Here is a 27,349-nt window from a genome sequence, read left to right on the forward strand (position 1 = left end):
TGCAGGCAGGCGGGCACCGAGCCCCGGCCCCTGCCCGTCCGCTTTGTTCCGGAGGGGGCGGTTTTCACCGGTGGGTGAAAACCCGGGGCCGAAGTAGCGGCCGTGCTGCAGGCGCCCTGCCCTGCGTGGGAGGCCCGGGCGCGACCCACGCGCAGGAAAACCTCGCGGTCGCGCTGCCCTGCCTGCCCTGCACTGCCAACAGGCAGCGTTCGGCTCTGCCCGCTCATTGCCTCCCTCCGGCTGATGCTTGTGGGTCCAAAGAGGGTGGGGGATGATGGTTTATAATTAACACAATTAAAAATAGACTTTGAATAAACCAAAGGCGGAGAGGCTGCTTGTGACTGTTACGGTAGAAGGAAAGCTAAGGGCACTGCTCATACAAAGGTAAGCTGAGGCACGGCCGCCCAGGAGCTTCGACCACCAGGCAAGTACCTTGAGCTTGTTTGCCAGCTTGCCAGCCTGCCACACACCCAGCAGCACGCCTCGGGCCTCGGCCCCACCACCAGCGAGCAGGGACAGGGGTGGGGTGAGACCGGGTCACTGCTGCTGGCCTTACACCCTGGGGTTTGTGACATGCTGGGAGGCTGTCCTGCTGGAGGCCCAGCATGAGAAACCAACACCAAGTGAGATGCTTAAATGCAGGGCTTTTTTTTTTTTTAAACACCGGTCCGGCTTGTATTTAAATTTCTTGAAGATCTATCTAATAGCCATGAAGCACTGTAGATGGATTTCCTAATGCTGTGCAGCTGATATCCACAAGAGTCTTCCTTGGGAAAGGGGTAACTGGCCAACTGGCTGCCCTGGAGAAAATGTGGAACAGGCTATGAAGAAAGTGCTGTGCTATTCAGAAACAAAACATGAGGGGGGAAAAAAAGAAAGATTAATAAGTTTTTTGGGAGGGGAGGGAAGAGGGGACTTTTTTCTTATTATTTTTTATATACTCTTTATCATTTGGGGCTTCTATGAATTATTTGTAACTAGGATAGAATTTTGAGGCAGAAATTTTTTTTTTTTTTTTAATATCAACAGCCTTCCTCTGAACACTTTTATTGAGGAAATATGTCTGTATGGCTATGGCAGCCATCAGGATTCCTGGAGTGAAAGAGTACAGAAGAGAAGACTGGGTTAAATTAATTCCTGCTAAATACCTACCAGCAGACTTGCTGTCTATATGGGGAGCTGCAGACAGAATTGTACCAGGGTAGAAAGGATACTGTGTCTATTTATAACTCTGCCTTCAACACCATAGGAATTCAAAGGAAAACTCCAACTCAGCACACAGTCTTCTCATCATCTGCTTCTGTCAAGATTAAATCGGGGCTGAGATCATTCTCTTCCTCTGCAAATCTCTGCAAGGAAGGATCTCTTCCTTTCTGCCTGCAAAGGACTGCTGTGGTACAAATCACATCAAAGCTCATGTGCTCAGGGAGCCCTCACCCAGCTGAATGCTACCTCCTCCTTTGCAGTAGCCAGAGCAGGTCACAAGACCCCACAGCAGGTTAGCAGTGAGGAACAAAGGTATTTTACCTGCTTCACAGCCCTGCACCCCACTCTGTCCTTGACCTTTCTTTGCACAGCCCCTCTGGGGCAAACGGGAGTAGCAGAGCTCCCACGTGCTCCCAGTGCTTGCTGACAGGGATGGGGAAAGGAACAGGGCCTTGGCATAGGGTCATCACACTCACTGATCCTGTCACTGAGACAAGACCATTACCCATGGGGGCATGAGCCTGTCCTGCCACTGCAGAGCCACCCATCCTGGGAAGGATTGAGCTCCGTTAGATGTGTGGGGCACCTATCCCTCAGGAGAGATTATCCCTGATGATAGGAGCACAAATGAAAGCAGCCTTGAAAAAGGCATTTGCAAAAACCTGACCACCACTCTAAAAATAAGGCAGGCTCCTGGAGTTTTTCAGCTCCACTCTTTTTTAGCATCATGGTGTCTCAGATCTTTCCTTCTCATCTTCCACCTTCCAGTTTTCTCTTTAATAAGAACTGCTCTTTCGTTCTTCTCAAAGAGCTATCTACTCCGTTCTCTCGCTGTTCCTCTTTTGTAATTCTGTTATCAAGCTGTCTGCTAGGTGGGGAGCAGAAGGTGCAGGACGTGGTGCTGCCTTTGAGGTACAGGTAATTATGATGTGCATCTGTTATTGTGGTTGCTGCCTCAACAGGTGGAAAACATGCTGTTCCCTGATAGATTGCAGCACTCTGTGCTCCTACCTCGTCTTTTCTCTAAAGCCAGTCATGTGGTGTTCCTAAAATAATAAACACAGACTTACTGCTGCCACAAAAACCCCTGGTAAATATATTTTTATGGGAATGAAATATTAAAGGATTTGAACAGTTATTCACTGAAAGCAAAATATGAGCAGTAAGGTTGGGTAAAGATTCAAAGACTGGTTTGCTTCCTCTCCCTGGGGCACATCAAGGCTCTACTGCTTACAGTTTAGAGATGGATAGTGGGGAATTACTTAACCCAGAATGATGGAAACAATTCAGACTATAATAATATAGCACGAGAGTTTCTCACATTACATCTATTCCCCATACTGCTGGCTATATTCTGGCTTCAGATTCACGTGCACAACTCTCATCGGATTCTGGAGGAACTGTATTTGAAGCCAAAATGCATTTCATTGTCTTTCTTAAATCTCTCTATGGTATAGTTGCTAAATCCTGAGCTCAAGGACTGGGGACAAAGCTTGTCTAAATGTTTCCCAGTGTCATTCTCTGAAAGATTCCCATCTGCTCTGCTTCATTTTGAATTTCATCTTCCTACTTTCCTAAAAACACAAAGCAGAAACGCACATTTCCTCTGCTCTGGTGAGCAGGAATCACCAAATTTCCCAGCAGGTTCTCTCACAACATACAATGGATCCAAGTGTGTCTAAAAAAGCTACAAACCCTTTGTGTAGCAGTAAGGGAGGAGATCAGAAATGTGGGCCAAGTTTCAGAGTGTTATGAACACCTCCCAGCCCCCAAAGGGGCTCCATATCCTGTTTCCTCTCTCCCAAAAATTTCACCTGGCTTTGGGTTTCATTAAGAGAAATATACATTTCTCAAGCCCAGGCTTGAAGTCTTTGGTTCATGCTTCCTGCTGACACTGCAGAGACTGCAAGAGCCACAAAAGCTGAGTCTGACCTGGGGGCTTCAAATTTACTACAATAGCAGAGCAAATTAAATAGAGAGCACATTAAGTGGGTTGGGAGATTGCTGTTGACCAACAAATCTTCATTAAGTTCCCGCACCAAGCTGTGCTACGATTCTGATGAAACTGATTATTGCATCTCCATCATTTCAACTATTTCTCCACCAGGTTTAAAACAAATTCAAACTTATTTTAGGTCTAATTAGAGATAAAATGTGACATTAAGCCACCTTGCCCCATGCACTCTTCCAGTTTAGAGATGTTGGTACGTCATTCAAGCAGGCCAAATTCCTCTTTTTTTCACCATCAGATATTTACTGCCTTGGTTTTTGCTAGGCCTTTTATTAACATCAGTGCTTCATGGTGACTCTGTCCACTGTGATATGGTGACTTTCTGAGTTACTGGCTTGCATTACCGAAGGCGAGGTCTGAGATAGCTCCTGGCACTGCTCTCCAAACCTTTCAGCTGAGCTCCCTTTGAGATGCACTGGCACAAACCCCAAAGAGAACACTTGACTCACATCTCCCACAGCAAAACCCAAACCTGGATAACAGCAGCTTTGACAGGATTAAAGCAAAGTCCTTTTCTGGCCTTCAGGGCTAAAGGGAAGCTACCATAGCAGGGGCATCGGATACCTTTCCGGCAGGCCACTACCAAAAAGACAGCTCCATGGTTAAAACTCAGGTGCCAAGCTGTTCTGCTATATGGACTCTAAAAACGTGCCACCCAATTTAGGCTAAGCATAGAGAGGTTTGATGGAAAGGTGCAGCAGAAAGTAAGGGAAATTAAACAGCGGTGCTGAGAGTTATATAGTCTCAGCATATGGAATATTCATCACAGGCTATCCTTGCCCTAAGGTAAGATGAGAAACAATTACTCAATATTTGTCTTCTAAAGGTAAGGGAAGAAACAGAAAGGCACATGCAGACACACCAGAAATGTTAGCCTTCGGTATCACTCATTGCCAGTTGACATTTGTGGTGACCATTCATGTTGGCCACAGAAATTGCTCGTACCCCATACTTCTGTTGTCCACAGAGTCAGAAAACACTTGACAAATGCAGATGGGACTCAACCTATCTGTAACAAAGAGAAAGCCTCAAACATTTGGGTCTGTGCAGCAGTGCTGCAGCACATAGGCTGTTACTAGTTGCCAGCACCTGGGCACTTGCAAGACAATATCTCCTTCCCAAAGGTGCCTGCTGTGTCCCAAGCAAGGCTGAAGAGTGCAGCCACAGCAACTGCCTTCTGATGGCATCCAAATTATTTTTTGCTAATGGTTAAATGGTTTTCAGCTCTAGAGGAAAGTCAGATCTTTTTGCAGCAGGTGATCTGTGACATTTAGGGGTCACATTTTTTAACTGTTATTTACTTTAGAAATATGGTATGAGTTAACCTAAAGGAGAAATTATTAGAAATACCTGTGATCCCAAGAGCTAACACAACTGCTGGGAAATTGTAGACTTCAAATCATCTGTGCTACAGGATATGATTAGATCCTATTATTTTTTCTTTCTGTAGAAAGGTAGTGAGGTTTTACAATGAGAAGAAAGCAATCTGCATAGCTGACTTGGGATTTCACCTCCTCTCGTTGCATCTCTTACACTGCATGCACATCACCCCACAAGCCTCAGCTCTGTTCATTCTCAGACTGACCTCTGTGCTAACCTGATTTATTGTTTCAAGTTCTCCGATAGTATATTACGTTATACCCCAAAGGGTCTGATTAGAACTGGCCAGTATTTTAATGATTTACAAGGGGCATCTGGGACCGTGTGGATAGCATACGTGTTGTGTCACTGCTATCAGAGGAGCCTTTATTGATCCATACCAGTGTGCTCCAAGACAAGACTGTGTCAAATTCCAATAAGCTTCAGTTCACAAACCTGATTTGACAGGTGGCCAAGCTTGCACTGGGACTGACTGTAGTTCTCGTGGTGGGAATAAAACAAAACAGCTGGACTGCTTCTAGCTCTTGCATTATGAGAGGATTTCCATTCCTTTCTCTTCTATTTCTATCTTACAGTGCTTAAGGAGGTGTTTATCCTTCCTAGTTCTCCAGCCAAAAAACCTGGGCAACAGGAGCTTGCTATCAGCTCTGTGGTCTGTCCTTCTGCCAGAAGACACTGGTGAGAAATACAGGCTTCTGGAACTAGCCTTCTGAGCCTCTCTGAGTCCTGCCATGGCTATCATGCTGCTAGAAAGCTTCAAATCAGAGAGACTGGGGTGAGAGAAAGAAAGATGAAGAAGCAATTACTGCAATTGCTTTTAAGCTGTAACACCACTGCATTTAATAAGGACTCATGCTGGTTTATAGGGTATTGCTGAAGAAGATCTTTCCAAATACTTTAAAGATAGGTAGCAAGAATAGCATGTGGTGTTACAAGGTTTCTCTGTCCTTGGTTTAATTTTGCATGTTCCAGAAGCTGTTTTGAGTGCCAAAACCAAAATCTGCTGAAACCTTCCTGGAAAACCTCATTCTCTAGCATAAGTTTTGGAAGGAAATCCCACTCAAGGCCAAACTTGACCATGACTTTCACCTCAGTATAAGTTGCTTTGATTCAGCATAGGTGAGCAGAGATTTTGACTCAAATTAAACCTGTGAGTGACTCTTTCCCCAGATTCAGCTATCACTATAAGTGCTCATCACTATTCTGCCCCTGGCCTTTCTCCCACTTCAGGCACGTGGAGAGATGTAGGAAATCCCAACTTTACCACCTCAACCTGCATGGTGGGAACACCAGTGTCTTCCTCACTGGCTCACTGTGATAACTATTAAATGCATCACAGTGCTCAAGAAACACCAGGGAACCGTGAGATCTTACCTCCTGTTGTTTCCCATCTTCCTTCCTACCACGTTGTTAGGCTCTCCTGCTATGCGTCAGCTGTCTCCTGCAAGTGGGTAGCACCAACTTCTTCATGGAGATGGTAGAGACCACAGGACAAGAACAAAGAGCAGTGAAGCTGTCAATGCCCCCAAAAAGAAAAGACCCAAAAAAGCAATATATTGTTTTTAAGATACAAGAACATACCAGAGCTAGTCACAGGGGAGAAGGGCTTTGCATTGTGCCATCCTTTTGGTTAAATCCTTGGGGCAGAAACCATTCATTTGTAATGGAATTCTTTGAATTCTGAAGCCTGATGTTTCCAATGGTGGGCTGGAAGACACTGCTGCATTAGTTTTTGTCACAGTAGCCTCATTCACCTTCAGATGTAGCCTGCTAAACTTCGGTGGGGACACAGGACACTGGCACACAGTCCTTCAGGACTGCATTGCAACTGGAGCCTGTGCAAGGCTCTGCACAAGAAGTGCTTGGCCTCTGAGTAGCTGTTGCCGGAGCAAGAAATGCACATGACTTCTGTCCCAGACAATTTTGGATACCAGAGATGACCAAAGAAAATTAGTTCAGACTACATTAAGAGCATGCAACAGGAAGTGAATCCACAGATGCATAAAACCACAGATGAGAGACTGAAAACTACACTCAAATGATCTTTTCTCCTTCTTTCATGAAATCAGACACAGTGTGCCCAGCAACCAACCCATCTGTGGCCTCCCCCTCCTGATTTCAGCTAGCAGTGCAATATCCTGACCAACAACCCTCACAAATCCCTTAAGGGCAGCTGCAGGCCTGTATGGCAGCGATGGTTTCACCCCAAACAGCCACAGGAATTCACCCTGCAGTGTGCAGCATGGCCAGGCTCTGCTTCCCACACAGCCCCAGCACTGAGGCTGAAAGGCAGCACAACAAGCACGAGCCTCTATTACACTCTTTCAGGGGAACAGATTCAGAAGATTTCAGGCAATCTATGAGCAAAACTAAGCTTGTATTTCTCTGCAGGGTCATGCTGTACTAACACCATGAAGTAACAAGAGCACCATGTGCTCTCTGCAGATACCGGCTGCAAATATTGATAGAGCATTGCTTAAAGTCATGAAAAAGCAAGCAAAATTTTTGCTGTTTGGGGAGAGTGATGGGTTTGAACACAAGGGTCAGTCAGACAACCTGGCTGGTTATTAGCTGATCCAAGAAGAAAACAAGATGATGTACTTTACTCCTCATCCCAACCTGCATCACCTTGCTAGTCTTTGTTTCAGAAATGTTTAATCCTTCAGATTTTTTGGTAGCCTCATGGTGCCTCCAGGAAAACAACAACAGAAAAAAAAACTCACTAGCATCACCAACAAAAAAAACCCAAAACATTTACCCATTCTAAGTATAACTGTTTTCATTATAGACAAGTCATTGCTGGATGCAATAGAGATACTGCAATTTCACAGCCTTTCTGCACAGAAAAGCCAGTCTTACACAGGAAGAACTGAATTTTAGGCAAGCTTATCTTTAGGTGGGTGGTTAAGAATAGCAGGAGCTTCTCATATATGTACCGCCTAGCTTTTTAGCACTGCCATACTGTAGAGTGGGATTTTTGTTTTTGAAATGAGATGTAAGAAATACCAGTATTGAATGGATGAGTTATAGATAGACATTACCAACTGACAGCTCAAGTTCATTGCAGAAAACACTAGCAATAGTACTGGAGCCAGGAGCAACAGTCCAGCAGGGAGCTGAAGAGCCTCTTAGATAAGCCCATGCTGGTGCTGTGACCAGCAGTGCATCGAGGCAGTGCATTTTGGACCTGCCTTTTGCTGCTGTCTTTGAGTCAAATGCAACATGTCCAATTGTCTATGAGATCAGCTTGAGTTAATGGACGTAAGGATGCATTTGGCACTGAGAGCATCAGGAGTACCAAGGGGCTCCACAGGGCCCATTTTGCAGCTTGACTTCTGTGCTCACAGCCAAAATCCCCACATCTTTGTTGGGACTCAGCCTACAGGGGAACTGGCTTTCCTTTGCTTGCTTGCCAATAGCTAAGCTCAGGTCCTTAGAGGTCTGCAGAGCTCTTGCTCCAGCTGACGACTTCATGAACACCTAGAGCAGGGAGGAACATAGCTCCCTGCACAGCTTTAAATGTTTGTGTTTCCCTGCACGTGTTGGTGACATCATTGCCACCTGAGGGCCTGAACCCTGGTCTTGGCAGGTAAAAGCCCTTTGGGTCACCTTACACTGGAGTTCTTGCTCTTGATGCATATTTATGTAACGATTGCTAGATGGCTGTAATTAAATGACTGTAAAAGCACCATCTAAAATGCACTAGTAATAAATCCTTAATAGTTGATGCTATAACAAGCAGTTACAAAAAATATATCGTAACATGTAGATTGTTAACACAGTTTCTGGGCTTGTTTAATGTGCAGCTCTAAATAGTTAAAATGCACATTATTAAAATGGCACATGAAATTTGTAACTAGTAAATAAAGGGTCCAACTCAACAACAAAATCCAGGCTTCGGTAGTGAAGAAGACAGGGAAAATTGATTTTTCTGTGCACACCTTCTGCCAGGTTCTCCATGGTAATTCTTTAAAGTGAAGTAGGCCCAAAAAAAGTCACAACAAATACAGAAGAATTTTCTTAAGCTATTTTTCCTAAAATTACTAAGAAGCAGAGGATAAAGCCCATCCCAGAGGGATGGCTTGCACAAGAAAAGCTTGCATTTCCAGGTGTGTCCCTGTCTCATAGGCTCCGCTTATTTTCCTCTAGCGTCTATCTTAACTCAGCACCTTTGCAATAGACATTTCTTGCATGTTTACCCCAGAGCAATACAGTTCTGGAACCATATGGGGTCCATACTGGGGCTACCTTACAAGATGGCTCAAACTTGTTGGTATCAGTGGGAGTGCTCCAAGCTTTATCCATACCTTTCTCACTAAACATGGGGTGGATGAGATCCTTCCTTTGTTCTGTGCACAAACCAGTCCACCACTACCAGTTTCTATGAAGCATACTCCACAAGCCTACCCTTGTCTCTGTTCTGACTCAGAAGCATGGTTAAAATCCCAATTACACTACAAGAATGCAACTGCGTCCAGAAAGTCCTTGGCTTTCTATTCAGTGAGCAAGAGGTGAGTCAGGGAAAATCTATTTAGCTGCCCATATTTTTCGTTTCTCTTATACCCAGTCAAAGCTACAGTGTGGGCAATATATCAAGACGATTTCCTGTGGCTAGTGAATAAAGAAAATGCACACACGAGATGCAGAAAAATTAGCCAAATCAATAGGTGAGAAGATTTTTACATAGTTAGTGCAAATACTACTGCCTGTGAAATGGTGACTGCTTCTGTCTAATTACACGACTGGTAAATACAAGCGTACTAATCAGCTGATGACAAGAAAATATTTTATACTGCAGTCACAGAAGAGAATGAGGCCACCCTGTCCCAAATACTCAGCACTGCTGTGCATCCTGAGACCGCCAAGAGCAGCAGGTCTGAGCCCTGCTGGTTGGCCCACAGACTTGCTACTTAAAAATGAGACAGACATTTTTGAGGCTTCTGAGGCCTGGCTACCCATAACATCAGTGGAAGTTGTGGTAAAATCAACACATATGAGAATCAGAATGGGTTGATTAATTTCTTCCTTACATTTCAGTAGTGCTTTGTATCAGAAATAACACTGCTGATTTCCCTGGATGTCACACAGAAAAAAGTTCTACTTGGAAAAAGGAGAGGTGTCGCAATTCCTCTCTAGTTATGACTAGGGCTTTGGTATGGGTGCACTACTGAGAGGAGGAATAAGTGGACGTTTTCATCTTTCTTGTGGTCAACTTAGCTAGTCTGCCTTGACACAGGCTCTGCATGGTCCACTGAGAGCAAGGCATCCAAATGGATCTGCTAAGTCACACCAAGGCAAGTGGTAGCCTACCCCTCGATGTATAGCTGGGTGAAAGTTGTCAGCCTGGAAGCCTCTACTAAATTTGGAAGTGCTGTTCAAATTACATCCTCCAGCTGCTGGAGAGATTTTCTTACAAACAGTTGGCAATGCAAATACCCTGAGCTTCTCTGGAAACTGCCTCTATCACAGCTTTCAAGTCCAGCCAGCTCTACCTGAGTCATTGCTGTATTTGATTCATACCATCTATATCCCATAGTGCTCCCAGCAATTGATAAATTATGACTCCAGTGAGACTAGGGGGTTAAATACCAAGGAAGAAAGAATGATGACAGTAATACTTGTCATTTGTGCAGAGATGCAGCAACATAAAACCCCTTCTCAAACATATGTTATCTTGGGGGAATCTTTCCAAGGGATAGGCTTTCTGAGAAACATTTATGGCTTTTGAATACACGATAGGCATGAACTTGACATGACCCGCTTTGGCCAAGCACTGGGCTTCTGTCTGGTCTTTCACCATCACAAATCACTCTATCTGAAGTGCAGACAGTGATATCTTTGAAGATGACAAGGTTACAGCACATACCAGTTTGAGAAAAAACAGGATGTAAAGCACTTTGTTCTCAGGATTAAAAAAGTAAAAATATTTCTACTAAAGCTAGGGGAGAACAGGCTACGTTTTACCCATACACAAAATCCAGTACAATGACTAGGATGATCAAAATACTGCATGCACCACTGAAACATGAGTATTGACATTCTCATATAGTACTAAGATCCCTCCTTTATCCTGGCATTGGAAAAATGGAAGGAAAAACAAAAGATATGAGCGCTTTCTACTAGTGCACCAGCTAAATATCTTAGACATGAGAGTTGTTTTTCCCTCTCGACTTTCCATAGCATCATACTGCAGAGTTTCATGTTGCCCCAGCTCAGCCTTCACACCATCCTTTCATCTTGATCTTGTACCAATGTACTGCCAAATGGTCAAACTGCACTGGCATTTGAGTTTGTTCTTATTAAATACTGTGGTACTGGAAAAACAGATGAAGGTGACACATTTCCAAGGACTGAGACACCTGTTGAGGGATCAGTCTCTAAAGGCCTCCTCCTCAGGAAGGCACTGAATGCCACCAACGGATTAATAGAGAAGGCTGCAGTATATTAGTTCATCAAAAACCAACAAAAACAGCCAGAATATATGCAACCAAAAGAGGCATCCACTGAAGGGAAGAGAGGAAGCCTAAAGAGGCAGCAGAGATACTCTCTCTGACTTTAAGAGGACCACTTTTATCTTCTTCCTGGGATATACATCACCACACAGCATAATGAACTTCTGACCTGACTTTTCTCTTGATCCTACTGTGGCAAAGGCGCTAGTGGTTTTCAGATAAGGGCTTATGGATATGGGCATGGCAAGGTGACATGCATGGCTCTCACCTAGGTCACTAGATCATCCAAATGACCTTTACTTTGTGATAGGCCTCTGATTGCAATTCTCCTCTTATTCATAATTAAGGAAATTCTATTATACATTTCAGCGAAAATTACAGTTGTAGTACAAACCAATTCAAAATTAATCTAAATATAATGGTAAAATTTCTCCTCTGTAATTGAATAATTACTGCAATACAACACTAGTAGGGCAAAGATCAGGAACATTTCATGGGATTATTATTCAGAAACAGGCATTTTAAAACTGTATTGCTCATCCATGCAACACTTCACAGAAACAAATCCTCTGCAAATAAAGAATATAGAGAAATTGAGCTGAGAATCATTAAAGACATTTTTAAAATGAAGAACCACATTATTACATATAATCATTTTCCTTTCATACTCATTTGTTTTAATCTATTCATGCTCCCTAGAAAACATCACACAATTTTATTCATATCATTGTTTTCTTTAAATATGTGCATTTCAGTAAATTACAGTTGCATGTATAAAATTAGTGAGTTAAAATGTTGGTCTGATGCTAGAACTGAGCAGTCATTTATAAAAAAAAAAAAAATTGCCTTGTTTTACTGTCTGTAAATTTTCTCTGGAAAGCTATGTTGTTTTTTTTTTTTTTCCAGTGCATTCATTATTCAGCATATTAACTGAATAGTTCTACAGAGACTTCTCTGCTTTTGAATCATTCACAGCCTGTTAGTTCCAATTATTTCACATTTGAAATTTGAACTCTAGTCCTCAGCTTTTATTGGACATAAAGTTTACATGAACTGATTCTGTTCTCCAGTTGAACAAATGTGACCAGATTGCAAAACAAATAAGTTTCACACACAACTTCTGCTGTTCATGTCAGTATATCAACAAGAGTAAACTTCTTAGCTAGAATACAAGATTAATGTGAGCACAAGCTGAAAGTCAACCTAGCACAATTCCAAAGCAGCGGGCCCACCTTACAAAGGAAACCATTATTGCACTGCTCTCAGAATCCATGCAGTAAGTGAAGCACACACTGCCTCCTTTGCCAAGTCTACACAGTTATGTTTGCTTCTAGAAAGACTACTTTTTTTTTTAACATCTCCAGCAGAGCAGTTTTCCTAAGGTTTGCTGTACTTCAGAGCTGTCCCCCCCAGGCTGTTACGAGGATGGGGTTATGGATCTGGAAAGCACGGTGCTCGTAAGGGCTGTGCTAACACCATGACACTGCTGGGACTCTGGGGCAATGCCCTGTCATTCTCTACTTGTGGGAGGCTTAGGAAAGTGGGGCTGACTGCAGCCTCCAGTCCTTTGTGGCCAGGTAACATAAAAATCAAGGTATTTATACAGTGGAGAGGGCAAGGGGAATGGATAACAGGCAACAGTAAATAAGAAACAAAAAATGAAACAGTTGAAAGCAACTTTATAAGGAGTGAGAAGTGCCCTAGAGTGGTCATTAACCACACTGCAAGGAAAGAGATATGTCAAAAAAAGGAGGAACATTTGCTGCAGATATTATGAGGTGGGAAGGATTGGAGGAGGCTGTTATTCTTGAAAGCATTAAATGAACTGGCAGATGGCCCTGTGGTCCGGACACAGGAAATACAAATCCCATTCTGGCTGCAGACCTCCTGTGCGGGAGCAGAAGAGTCACACAGGTGTCTGAGATGACCAGCAGCAGGCCAGGGCACAGCTGGCAAAGAAGCATCAGGGTGCCCAGTGCACCCAGTGCACCCAGCTGCACCCAGAGCAGCTATCAGAATTGATGGGGAATGTCCGTTCCAGCATGGGAATGCCTTCATGCTTTGTCTTGCATAAAGCCATCTGAAATGGGCAAGAACATCTGCTTTTGTTTTCACAGTAAAAGCTGACACTGGAGGACATACATTTTAGGAGGGGAGCACATTCTGGAGTGGAGTTCTTTGTAATACAAACAATACGAGACCATCCTGGAAACACTGTTATTTAGTGAAAACTTACTGTATTTAAGAGGACAAGTCAGACTGTGATGGTGGCAGGAGAAAGTGTACTGAAATAACAGGGTGCCCCCTTGACAATGGGATAGCAAGGCAAATGAACCCAAGTGCACAGTGGATGGGTGGCTTCTGGTCAGCATTTGGTGGACAAAAGCTGTCAACTGTGGTCACTGCTTCCCTCTTTTGCCTCTGGGAACAGGAATTTGATTATCCCATTTCTCCTTCAGCAAAACAGCTCCCAAAGCAAGTTAGCCTTCACCCTCTCTCTGACTTTCATAGAATCATTGTGTTGGAAGGGACTCCAGGGATCATGAAGTTTCAATCCCCCTGCAACAGGCAGAGCCACCAACCTCCAGATCTGGTACCAGACCAGGCTGCCCAGGACCCTATCCAACCTGGCCTTGCACACTCTAGGGATGGAGCATCCACAGCCTCTCTGGGCAGCCTGTTCCAGCACCTCACCACTCTCTCTGTAAAGAACTTCCCCCTGATGTCCATTGTCTTTGTGTGTGTAAAGGCAGATATCATCAAATAACATCACAAAAAAAAAGCTGTACTTAGGACTGGTGAATGAGCCTTAATGGGAAACCAGGAAAATATTTCACCACAGCTAACACTGTTAGGAAAGAAGTTCCTAATAATGGATGTGCTTAAACATGAATGCAGCCTATTTATGTACGATAGAACTGTTCAGTAGAAAAATGGAAGATCTCAGGTTTGCTGTCCTGGAATGTTTTCCCCAAACCAGCTGTCCAATCATTTACACAAAGTGGCAGAACATGACTTTGACTCACTGACTACAACTTCATCCAAGTCTAGATACTCCTGGTCTAAAGCTACCTGAACTTGAACTGACAGACTTTGTAGAAGATCTGTAATATGGACGCTTGACTAATTTTTAGAACATAAAAATGTTCTTTGTAAGACAATTTCTTAAAAGAGAAAAATACAGAAACTGTAAAAATACAGTTTCTATTCTCTTCAAAAATCATCCCAAGGAGTTAAAATCTGCAGCAAACACAAGGAACTGCTATTTCGAAGGAAGAGTACCACATGGAAATAGAACAATTCCAGAGACAGATTGATTTCTAAAAAATAAAAAGAAGAAAAAGAAACAAAATCTAAGTTTCTCCATGTAAATAAAGTATTAAAGGAGATCTTTCAAGATTAGAAATGGGTGAGTTATTGGAGAGGGCAGAAAACAGTGGAATGAAAATGAAACAACCTATAAAAAAAACATATACGAATGCCTATATGAATAGCAGCAAGAATTACTATAACTTACTCATGCGGACTTTTTCTACCAAGAGCATTTGTCATCAAGAAAGCAAGTGTGGCTCACAATTACCATTGGAAATAACCAAAATACTCATTACAGAGTTTCCTGCATTGAAGCAGACAATTGAGAGTTAGCTAGTGAGCAAGATCTTGCATGACCAATTCCATTCAATTCAGTTCAGCTGGTTAAGCAAATTATAAAAGACAAATCAGATAAAGTATATATAAGCAATTTCTAGTTGCATGGTTGAAGGAAAAGCACAGCATATCAAATTGGTAACTTTTTCTTTTCCTGCTGAGTAGCTACTCTTACACAAAATATTTTCCATGGCATTCCCTCTTTCTATGAAAGGCAGGGGAACTCTCATGCTGCCATATCAACAACTGGGCTGTACTGCTGTGGTAACAGCAGCATCTAGAATTCCAAATAGGCAGTGGGAAAGTTTATATGACTATGAAAAAAAAACACCTTAAAAAATATAATCATGAGGTTTTAATGAACTGTTTGACTAAAAAATAAAAAAGGTTGAGTAGTTAGGCCAAAATAAGCCCACTGAGGTCCTGAGCGTTGCAGTTTGCAAAAGCTTTAGCTTCCAATTTGCCATAATGACATAAAATTTTGTTTTAGAAGAATATGCTGCAAAGGCATTGTCTGAACCCCAACATGGGGGTATGTGAGCCACTGTACTGTTATTGTTTAGATTGCAACAACATTTGCAAAGTCCAGTTGTGGCCTCTGCTATGATAAATCTAGCAACATGGAAAAAAGAGGCAATTTCCAAACCCAAAGAGCCCATTGTTGCAACCCAGGGCAAGTTGGGTGAAGGGTAAGTGGAGAGGAAGAGAGCACTACCTCAGAAATGTCTGGCTGGTGGTAACTGTTCGCCTTCCACCTTTCAGGATGGCCTGGGACTCGCTGTGTGGCAGGAACCTGCTGCGTCCCACAATAAGAAGAGCCTCAAGCATCGCACGGGGAGGGCAGAGGGGGGACACCCCATCCCTGGAGGAGCTGCAGCGCCTGCTGTGGACACGTGCGCGCCCTATGGGGCATGTGGATGAAGTCTGGCCAAACCTTTATGTGGGAGACCTGTAAGAGAGGGAAGGGCTGAAGGTGCTGATGAAACTCTTAGCCCCCACCTCATCCCTGCCTAAATCATCCTATCTTTTTAAAGAGAGAGCTAGGTATTAATTTGGAGACCCTTTGGAATAAGTCTTATTTTTGAGTGAGGCTGAACCTTGCTTAGGATACCACAGCACATAGGAAAAGCAACTTGAGCATTCCTTTCCAGGAGAATACTACCCTTCCTAATTTCTCCCCCTGTATTAGCACAGGAGACCCATGGTGCAACAGCCTGGTGGGGTCACAGCATCACTACTGCAGCACTCACACCAGAGCAATGTCAAACACGACACCCTGCTACTTGCTTCCCATTTCAGATGACATCAGTCCCAGAACTGATAGATGCTCAGCAGAGGTGACTTGGTGAGAAAACAAATCAGAAAACTTTCAGCTTGTACACAAATAAACCTTACCCCCAACCTTCTCAGTTGAGAAGAATCTAAGCAGATGTTTCATGGAAAGTGTAGGAAATCTAAGAGCCAGTTTCTTAAAAGTCCAATTCTGTCCTGAAATATTTTTGTAAACACTTTATATCTAATCATTTTGTCAGGAAAAAAGCCTTTATAGCTTTCTAACAAACTGCACCAGCAGCCGCGTGTTTTATGCTGCACCACAGTGCAGCAGGAGAATGAAAAACCCTTTTCTTCCTCCAGGTATGTTGCTCGTGACAAAGCACAGCTGAGCCAAATGGGCATTTCCCATGTTGTGAATGCTGCTGCTGGGCGCTTCCACCTCAACACTGGGCCCAAGTTCTACAGAGACCTTGCTGTGGATTACTATGGAGTAGAAGCAGAGGACAACCCGAACTTTGATCTCAGCATTTACTTCTACCCAGTTGCTCGATACATAAGAGCTGCACTGAATACCCCAAGAGGTAACCAGATCATCTGTGCATATGACATACTTTCAGCATGCTTCTTAGTGCTGCTTGTTAACTTGCTCAACTTGGTCAAGCAGTACTCGGCATAAACTAACCACCTGCAGGTGGGGTTAAGAACCCCAAAATGAGCAAACACAAACCAAGCAGTCATCCCTGCCTCCCAAACTCCCACAGCAAGTCTTGCAAAGTTGATGACGCCAGTTGTAAAGAGAAAATATGTAGCTTGTTACTGAAATCACTACCCCATATGGGGAAGGAATAGAAATAAAGTCACACTGCTCTGGAAGTTTATTTCTAGTCCTCTAGTACTGCTCTCATACTCTTCTTTTAGAGATTCCTGCTCAGAAACAAATTAGTTACTGCCAGGATTCCTTCCAAGTTTTACAGGGACTTGGGGTAGGAAGTCCAGGCTGTGCTTTGAAGCAGAGCAGTTCATCAGACCAGAGCACAGGAATCTCAGAACTCAGTCACTCAGTCACCCTGAGCTGCTCCAGAGCAGCAGCTGCCACTGCCTCTGTGCTGTCCTACAGGGCACACTGCTCACCAGCCTGGTAACAGCTCCTGCTACAGCCTTGCCCTGGCCCATGCAAGTCCTCTAAGGCTAGAGGGCAGGCTGTCACATGGGTGGATTTTGCTTTGAATTTTTCGCTTGTTTCAAAAACTGCAATTGGTGTAAGCTTCCGACAGCTTATGTGTAATGCCTTTGTATTTGCACATGAAGGAAGAAAATGCTAAAATACAGTTGAACAGATGTTTTTTTTCACTGAAGATAAAACTGGGAAGAGTGCACTGAATGAGCTTTCAGAGGGGTTTTTCCTGTGCCTCATGCTATTCAACATCTCTCTCAGCAAAAGACAACAGAATAGCAGACATTTACTACCTACGTGTGGATGTCCCGAGCTCTGGGAGGAGATGCGTACATGTGATCTTGCCAAATTACTGATTTGTCTTAAAATAATAGCTGGAATCAGGTAAAAATATTGTAATGCTAACGATCTGCAGAATTCCTATGATCACAAATGAGGGAAGAACTTGCTAGGAAGCAAATTGGTAGAAGCACACCTAAGCAACAGCACCAGTCAGGAGATTAACACCACACTGTTGCTAGGAAGTAAATTGGAGATAGGAAGATAACTGGAAAAATCCTTTGACTTGCTCAACACTGTCCAGGTACAATGCCAGAGGCCTGAAGCTGGTGGGAACCCTGAACGTAAAGGACAAAGGACTCTTCACAATAGAGTCACCTCTGTACCACAAAAATGCAGCTGCCCACTGAAAAGTGATTTATTAAGAGAGCACTTAGTTATGGCACACAGCAGGCTATTCTGCTGAAATACCAATGAGTGCCCTAAAATATTAACTACACAGCTTGGTGAGTGAGTAGATCTGATCAACGCACTTAGAGACCTACACTGTACAAACTGGGAAAGGAAGACATGGTTACAGAACCCAGTGCACTTCTGTGCTAGACACAGGAGTTTACTGCTGCTTGGAGGCCATAATCCATCCCAATAGAAAGCATTTGCCTTTGTGAAATTGAGGGCTGCATTTAGATTTCAAAACCACTAATGTACTTGGGAAACTTGGATCTGCACCCATGCCTATTACAGCATATACTATTTACAAGTGAAGTCATTATTGGTGGTGCTCCAGGGAAAAGTAAGATCCAAAATCTCTTCATTTGTGTGCAAAATGAAATAAAAAAAAAAAAAAATTCCAAATGGACTGACAAAAGACAGAAAACAACAGATGAATCATGGTGGCCACAAAAGCAAACAAAAGCAGTGTTCTGCATACCCAAATACTAGAAGTTATCAGAACAAGTTAGTGCTCAAGGCAAACACAATGAACTCATCATCTCTTGAGTGACTATTTATCCCTACTCCCGCATTTTTAGATACTGCTTTACTGAACTCCATATGGAAGCAGGGTTCTGGGAATGGAGACAAGGTGAAATTCAATCATATACAGTCCAGCTGTTGCTGACATTCATCATTTCAAGGAAAGTGCAACAGTTTGGAAAATATATAAACAAGATGTTCTAAAAGCATAATTTCCCGAGGTACAGAAATTTAGCAGCTAAATATCCATGACCTGCGAAGGGATGAGACAGGGAGAGGATTGTTATTCACATCATTTAGAAGAAGGAAAAAAACCTGCATTTATTGTAAGCAGCGATGCTGAACACAAAATTATGCCAGGTGAAAAGAGGCCTGTTCATATTAAATTCAGGATGTAATGAGGTACTTCTGTTTGATTGAGAAGTCATTTAAGACTACTATCTATTTGTTCTAGATTTCTATTTTAGCTAAACAGGTCTTTGGAGATACCAGCATCCATCTTGCCCCTTTGCACAGGCATCTGGGCAGTTAGCATTTTTTGGGAGTGCAGCTAAGCCTGAGCATAAATCAGCAGTTTGACAAAGTCGAGCAAAAGGGGAAGGAAATGTGAATTAAGTGCAGAGATGAAGGCATGCCATGACAGCTATCACACAAGCACTGTACAGAGAGAAAGATTCCCAAGCATAATTCCCAAGCTTATCATTTTCTTGCCCTCCAAACATGTTTAAAATGGGCAGGTTAAAGCCATCCATTAACTTACTAGAACGGTAAACTCTCTCCAAGGCATTTCCCTTCTTCCACATCACTGGAGCTAACTAAGAGCCGAACTCCTTCACCTTCTTTATTGCTGTTGTCGTTTGTTGGCTGGGAAAAAAGCTGGACTGAGCAGAAAAGGGTCCTCTCTTGACTCTGCCATAGGGGTACCACAGGAATCACTTCATGCTGGCACTGCCCCCCAGCAGGTGCCCCTACCTGTTCCACCAGGCCTGGGCAGAAGAGGCACACTGCCACTTACAGCTCCCCTCAGACTTCTTCCTGTTCACAGCCATGAGAAAATGGATGCTTGATGAATCAAGAACTAGGCAATTGGTCATGCTCCTGGCTACAGCATGGTGGCACAACATAGAAAGAGATGAGGGAACTGTGGTGGAGCAGGAAGAGCTGCTGCAAGTAGGTAGCATGGTTCTGCTGGGCCCAATGGGGTGAGGGCAGCTGGGGCACACACCTGGGGTGATGGAGCTGGAGCCTGGTCTGGAGCCAAATCATATCCATCCTGCAAGGAAGCAAGGGCTAGTTCAGGACATTTAGCTCAGTTAATGATGAGTAGCACAAGAACAATAAGATATTATGCGTTTTAATGGCTAATTTGTTCAACTACATTGAATTTCCCAACTTGAATTTGGCCAACAAAGTTGAATTTGCAAACTTTATCCCTACTGCAAACCCTTTGATGTCAGCAGAGTTACAGCAGGCATGAGCTGGATACAATATCCATAATCCGTTGTTAAAAACCAAGTGTTATTGTTCTGCACAAATCCCAGCCAGATGACAGCCATTGTCTGCCTCTGCAAAGAGTAGCTTGAGACGCGCGGTGCCACGTTTCAAATAAGGATTGCAAGATTTAAGAATCCTGGAAGCTAAGTGCCCCCTCTTCTCCTCAGTTAATCCCATTATTCCTAAGGGATCCTGTTACACGCTCGCTGAGACAAGGTTGCAACACAGCCCTCTCATGTGGGATTGGTCCAACTTCTCTTAGCACTCCATGTGCAAAACAAAGGCCGGGGAGGCAAAGCTGGAGGACCTCAGCTTGTGGCATAGATTCTGTGGGGCAGAAGATCTGGTTATAACCTCCCTGCCCACCCCACGACAGGGACAGGCATCACAATGGCCATTGTGAAGGCTGCTCACAGTTGCTCCCAGCAGTGCTTTCCAGGCCCTGCTCCAGCAGCCACCCAGGAGCCCAGCCTGGTGCTGCGATGGTGCAGGCAGCTGCTCCTGCAGGAGGCTCACACAGCGCTCCGGTGCGAGATGGCTGCAGTCAGATGTGCCTCGGGCATTGCTCAGGCACAGTGTATTATGGTGGTTCGGAGTGCCTCTTAACCCAGGTACAGACAGGGACAGGGTCTGAGCCTGTAAACAGAACTGAATAGCAACACAGCTTTTGTTTCCTGACTCAACGTTAACATTCAATTTGTTCGCTACAAATAATCACATACTAAATTCAAATCTGCTTTCATTAGAGCAATTTTACATTAATTAAATCATTTCACACGACCGATTTATCTGCAACAAACAGTCATTTTATTCTCAGTGTACCAGCATTTCTCATAACCTCCCTGTGTGTTGAAGCAAAGACTAACAATGTGAAATACATATTGCACATGTAAAACAGACATAATACCTGCACCCCCATGGGAACCAGCGTACTGGAGAGCCATGGAGACTGGGCATGAGGTCAACTGTTGCAGCTTGTTTGGACTCTCGATGAGACATCTTTTAAAACAAGCTGCTCAGCTAGGACACATTTGAAGTGCAGACAACCTAGACAAGCAGGGAAGAAAATTTATATATGCTCTTACTCCCCACTTCCTCGTCTCGCACATGGTTAGGATTTAAACCAGCAGAGAGCAAAGCCAGCTGTACAAGCTGGTCCCTGGAATTTGTTCTGCTCTCTGTGTCCTCAGCAAAAACACAGTGGACAATGTTCAGTGGCAGCACCTCTACCTGTGCTCAGCTTAGTTTTCAGATTCAGACTGTAGATGGGGCCGAGGTCTTCCCAAGACAGAATACTCCTTATGGGTGAAAAAAAGAGACCCAAGAAACACTTTGCAGAAAGGAGGCTCAGAACAGCAAGTCTTATCCAGTGTTTACAATTGAGTTTCAAACTACTTAGTGCACCAAACTCAAATTCATCATCAAGGCCATCTCCATGATTTTGTGTGCTTCAGTGTACCCTGCTTCCAGGTGTGGTTCAAACCATAAATATTTATTTTTCTTTCACTCGTAGAGCGCTGGTAGCTTACAAATTGTCAAACAACAAAAAGAAGGTGCTTCCGATTCCAAGAAAATTTTTCAGAACATTCTGTTCTTTGGTTTTCTTTGCCTTGGTTGCACAGTAGGACAAGTGTCTGGGTTTTCCCAGTCACTGCCACTGCTTTCCAGCCAGGCCTGCAAACTACTTAAGCACGGATTTTCCCAAAAGCCTGTTGGACTTAGCCCTATTTCCAATATTTCCCAAAGAGAAGCTGTGTTCGGGACTCTTTTATATCTTCTGAAATTCTCAGACCTGAGTTATTTTGGTCTGAAGTGCTTCTTCTGAAGCAGATAACATAGAATACATGTCCCGCATGATAGCTGGCAAGGCTAGAGACAGTGCAGCACGTTGAAAATAACATCTAGAGAAAAATATAGATTAGCATCAGCTTTCAGTAAGAGGTGCAAAGCATTTCCCCTCATTCCCACAAAAGTAGACTTCCAAGAGCGCCCATTTGGTTAGTGGAAGTGAGAGAGACGTAATTTACCTTGAACAACAACGTTAGGTTGTTATAAAGAATATGAATAAATTCTGAGAACCTCTATCTGAATGGGAAAATGCAAACAAAAAATCACTCAATCTTCTAATTCTGCAGAATTTTACGTTACGTTAGAAGATTTCATCATTCCTCAAAAGGTTTCAATGCCCAGTCCACCTCTGCTGTCACTATTTTCACTGCTTGTTTAGAAACTATATTTGTCTCTTTATTTCTGCTGAAGACACGTCTATATTTAGGGATTGAGCTCAGATTTCTCATGCCAGGATAACGAAGGGTGGGCAGTGTCACACACACTGCAGAATCAACACCTCTCTGAACCTGCTGGCCAGAGCAGGTTTTTACAACACATGCTCACACTCTCTGAGCACGTGGCTCTGTGATCATCATTAGTCAGAACCAGAGCAGTTGCTAAATAAGTACTCTGCCACAAACAAAACGGGATTTAAGATGAAAAGCTGTGCACAAAGTACCCAGAATTAAAACCAGGGGAGATGGGGGCAATCAGTTTGAGGTTTCCAGCTGGATCTAATGTCATCACCCAACAAGGATGTTTTTGTCTCACCTGAAGCTTCACCAGCTAGTATGTCACTCCCAAAACAAGGAGTGGTGAAGCAGGGACACCAGGCTAGGCTCAGGAGCCAGGGACACACCTTACAGAGCAAAGAGAGGGAACTCACATAGCCTCAGTGCTCACACTGTTGACTCAAGTCCCACTGAAGCAGGCTGCAAAGCTCTGGGCGCTTTTCTCTGCCATCTCCACATGCCACCAGGCTGAGGGCTAAGCCCAAAACTCGCAGTGCAATCATGAACGCTATGATACATTTATGCATTGTCCCCAGCCATTAAAAGCCCCACTCTCCTTTCCACAGGCAAGGTACTGGTCCACTGTGCGATGGGAATCAGTCGATCTGCAACTCTTGTCCTCGCCTTCCTAATGATCTGCGAGGACATGTCTCTTGCCGACGCGATTCAGGCCGTGCGCTCCCACAGAGGGATCTGCCCCAACTCCGGCTTCCTGGAGCAGCTGCGAGAGCTGGACCTGAGGCTGAGGAAGGAGAAGCGTGCAGGAGCTGGGATCTGCTAGCACTGGGCTGGCCAGCAGCAGCACAACCAGCCGCCAGGCTCAAACTGAAGCCAGTGCGTGGACACTGCAGGCACACTGTTGCAGCTGCACTGAGAAACTCTGCTGGGGAGAGCCGATTGGAGCTTGCAATGTATTTTTTGGATAAGCCCACTAATTGAAAGAAACTGAAATAAAGGATTCAGACCAGCAATTTCACCCACCTGGGCCTGCTTTTTTAACAACCTGCTGTGCAGGGTACAGGCAGCAGTTGGGTTTTCAAGCCGAATTAAAAGCCAGCACAGCCAACTTGAGGAGAGACTTTTTACTTGCTTGTAATTGCATTTATACGGCAGGAGGAAAAATGGTTAAACTGGTTAAAAAAAAAAAAAACAAACAAAAAAGAAAGAAAAGAAACCATGAGGTTTTCAAGCAGTCTTTAACCTTTCACATGCAGCTGGCACGGGGCAGGACTTAGGGTTTGGTGAGCTGACATGGTGACGTGGGCTAGGCCAGGGGCTCTCCCAAAAACAAAGGGCTTGGGCTGGGACCATCACAGCTCCTCCCAGCTTCAAACTTATGGGGTGAGGGATCCCCACACTCCCCAGGAGCCAGCAGGAAGGTGCCAACTGAACACTACACAGCAAGGCACTGCTATCGGCCACAGGACTGCACAGCAGCGAAGGGACATGGCAGGGGGCACACGTGGGCACTCTGCCAGGTGGGAACGTCCCACTCCTGGTCATCCCACAGCTCACATTGCATTGCCACGATTCCCTGCTGCGATAGAAAGCCAGAACCTAGTGTCATCGTGTCAGAGCAAAAATGAGCAATGTCTCTAACAAACCCGAAGTAACAGCTCCACATTTCGATTACTCTTTTACGCCCAATTGGTCACATTTAATCTTGTGAAGAACTCGAAGCAGATATTTGCTTCAGTGCAATTACAGCCACATACAGAACATTGGCAAATGCAAACAATATAGAATTTCCACTTGACGGCAGATTAATTTGGTGTGATGTTTTCCCTTGAGAGGTCTTAAAGGCTTGCAGTTCTGGAAGTAACATGCAGTTCATATTTATAGCACTAGGGATGGTGAATGGAGAGAGACACATATACTCATTTTGAACTGAAGTTTCTTTTGCCTCCATACATAAAAAAAATTAACTGAGCACAGCACACTTCAAATGCATTTCTCTCATAATGCAATATGGAAACATGATTTCCCTGCAGAGTCTACAGAGAAATTCAGGTGGTGTTTCCGCTTCCATAAATACAGTAAGTAAAAAGCAAGCGATGCTAGAGGCTAATTTTCCTCCCAGGGAGCAGAGATGGCTCGTCCCTCAGAATGGGTCCCATCCTTTGAGACTGGAGTAAGTGGCCAGAAGGGAGGTCACAGCTAATGATGGAAAAATCAGTGAAGTTATGACTTTCACAGGCCTCCCACTGGCTGCTGCAGACAGAGGTTGGGTTTCAGTGCGCCTGGTGGCTGGCTGCTCCTGGCACCTGGGTCTGCTCCGCCAAGCTCTGCTGGGGAACCCTTGGTTACCACAGCCCGTGCTGAAGCTGTTTTGTGAGCTGTCTTTTTAGTTGCCTTGCTAACCACTGCCTTCAGCTCTCTGTAACACTGGCAACGCTGAGCCAAATGGCACAACATGAAAGTACAAGGGGTGTGTGAAACACAGCAGTCCCAAATCTCCGTGCACTGAGCCCATCAGGACAGGTCATAATTCCCAGTGAGCTGCATGTCTGGAAACATCTGTGGTTGCAGTGTGGAATTTAAAATGAACAGCTCCTCAGAGAGACTGAACCTAAATTTACCTCAGCTGAGGCCTGGTAGCCATTATGGGGCTGCTTCAGCTGGCTGGAGAGTGCCTCAGATGCCCTGCCATGCACGGCATGCAGATGGAGGCAGGGCACTGGCAAGGCAGGAGAACCAAGTGAGCATCACTGTCACAGGTGTGCAGAGAAAGCCTGCTCCTCTGGGAGGGCAAAGAAAAAAAAGAACAGGAGGCAGGAGGTTAAAACACTGAACCAAAGACAATAACAGGCTTCCAGCCCCAGGGAAAAGTTTTCCCTTTCTGCAAGAGCCTGGACCAGTGACAGCACTGCTGTGAAGCCCAGAGGGTGGTAAGCATGTCCCCATCTTCTATGGGTTTCTTTCTTCCCGAGCAGATGAGAACATCTGAGCACTCCATCACCTCTCCTCATATACACAGCGCCATCAAGGGCTGCAGCAGCGCCAAGGTGCCAGGTTCAGCAGCCAGTGTCAGCTCAACAACCATCATCAGCTGCACACTGAAGTACATTATTGCCCCTGTGCTCTAGTTAAGCAGAAGTCTCTTAAATTTATAGCTGGAACCAAGACAAAGAAAACACAAACAATATTGGGTGTGGTTATAGATATACCATGTGCTGCAACTTCCAGTTCCAGAGTTGCTGATTCATTGCAAGCATCTAGTCCTAGCTAGCAGCCAGGAGCCTGGAGGGCAACTGCCAGGTTTACTGCCAAGGAGCCAGCAGAGAGAAATCCCTCTTCCACTCTGCAGGTGTACATCCTCCTCAATGTCAGCTAGAACCACACTTGTCCAGAGCACTACCTAAATGTCCCCTGCCCCAAACTGCGTCATTAGATACTGCAGGTGGAAGAAGTGGTCAGATCAGCAGACTGGACATATCAACGGGCAGAGTGATATTTGTGCCATCATTTCTTCCATGCCTACTCCTCAGCCAGTGCAGAGCAAGTGTTGAGGGCTATTTACAAACCCCTCCACTCCATGTGTCAATGAGCAGCCCCCAGCTCTGCAGTGGGGCTGGTGCCTGCCCACCAGGCAGCCCATGAAGAACAATGGTGGTCCTAGCCCCCTGTAACAGATAACCTGGAGTTTGCCTGAGCTCCAGCAGGTTGTTTGGGGAAAAGCACAGCAGGATTGCTTTCCAGCCTCCAGAATTGGCACGAAAGCATGAGAACAGTTTTCTCAGTTAAGATATCTTGCCTTCTGCAGCTTTTCCTCCCAGACTTTCAGCAATGATAAATACAGAGAGTATTGCTGCGGGCATGTCTGCACTGCATTATTTATCCTTCGGATTTGCACTTAGGGTTTTATTTGTAAAAGGAAAGTGGGACCATAAATCTGCTCTGCAAAGAGCCAGAAGAAGAGAGGATAGAAATTTTCAACAAGTTGTAGGGAAGGAGATGCTGCCAAGGACAGGTTTCTCATGGAAAGACGTGCCAGCTAGGATATTGTCCAGGTACAGTCAGTGGTGACAGCTCAGAGTGTCAGCCTTTTCCTTGCAGGTGCAAGGAAATTCATGTCTCAAACGACACCACTTCGTTCCTCGTGAATCAGTGGCTACCATTTCTGTTTTAACTCTGGCACTGCACACCTAGACTAGGAGACTTTCTGCTGCCTGCTGCTGGGATGAGATCTGCCTGGCTTCTAACTGCCCCTCCAGAACTGCAAAACACCGTCAAGCCCACTTGCCAGATGCTATCTTCCTCCTATTTTCCATTTCATGTTTCCTGATCACAAGATTGAGCTACATCTTGCTGTGGAGAGAGGCTTCAAAACAGCTCATGCTTAGCAAATGTGCTTCATTGTCTGACATCCAAGGGGTATATGTAACTCTTGAAGCCAAATCAAGCAGTAATCTATGTCCTGCAAGGCTTTCAACAGTTAAGCTTTCTTGAGGCTACAATTATTTTGCTTAGAAACAAGACCCTTGATCTGTTGCAGGAGGCTGCAGTTCTAATAAAGTCAAACAATTTGCGCTTTGCAATGTACTATTTGCGGTACAAGCATCACTGAGTTATACTGCTCCCCTCGCTGCTGCCTCCTGGAATCTCATCTGTTTATACACCATGAGCACTTTCAGGAAGCGCTCCTAAAAATACCCAGAGATGTTAGCAGAGGATATGGGTCTGGTTCTCCTCCTCCTGCTTCTGCCTCCAGAACATCCTTCCGTCACCCTCATGCACAACAATCCTGCCTATTCCAGCTACCTTATTCCTGTGTTAGCCTCTTAACAACCCTTTTCCTTGTTTCTTCACCAGTAGCCATTCTGCATACTGCCACTGAGCACCTTGTTGTAGCCACGTGGTGTCCCACCTTTCTCATTTTCTCACTACATTTGATCACTACATTAAATTCTCAAATTCTTGGGTACACCTGTATGACTGCCCAATCTTCAGACAATGAGACGCTGCCAAGTCAGGGCAAAAATAGCATCAGAAGAATAACATCTTTTTATTACTGTCTAAAGCAGCATTTGAAAACTGCAAAAACTGCAAAACATGATGCAGTACTCTCCATAAACCAACTTTTAAAACCACTCTCAGAGAAGTTACCCTGGAG

The 27,349-nt window shown here is 44.4% G+C and overlaps 1 protein-coding gene across 18 annotated transcripts in view; it reads left to right on the plus strand.

Moving 5' to 3' along the window:
• Positions 1-84: 84 nt before the first annotated feature.
• Positions 85-27,349, plus strand: part of LOC125693507 (calcium/calmodulin-dependent protein kinase type II subunit gamma) — a 761,290-nt gene continuing 734,025 nt past the window's right edge. For 2 of the 18 annotated variants that reach the window (XM_048945558.1, XM_048945562.1), the window contains exons 1-3: positions 161-384; positions 15,460-15,648; positions 16,333-16,494. In XM_048945558.1, coding sequence (XP_048801515.1) covers positions 15,461-15,648; positions 16,333-16,494 — 350 coding nt within the window. In that variant the 5' untranslated portion in view covers positions 161-384; position 15,460. The other 16 variants (XM_048945575.1, XM_048945579.1, XM_048945584.1 and 13 more) reach the window with 15 other exon arrangements.

The sequence above is a fragment of the Lagopus muta genome, chromosome 5 (assembly GCF_023343835.1).
Source record: "Lagopus muta isolate bLagMut1 chromosome 5, bLagMut1 primary, whole genome shotgun sequence".
NCBI classification, from domain to species: domain Eukaryota; kingdom Metazoa; phylum Chordata; class Aves; order Galliformes; family Phasianidae; genus Lagopus; species Lagopus muta.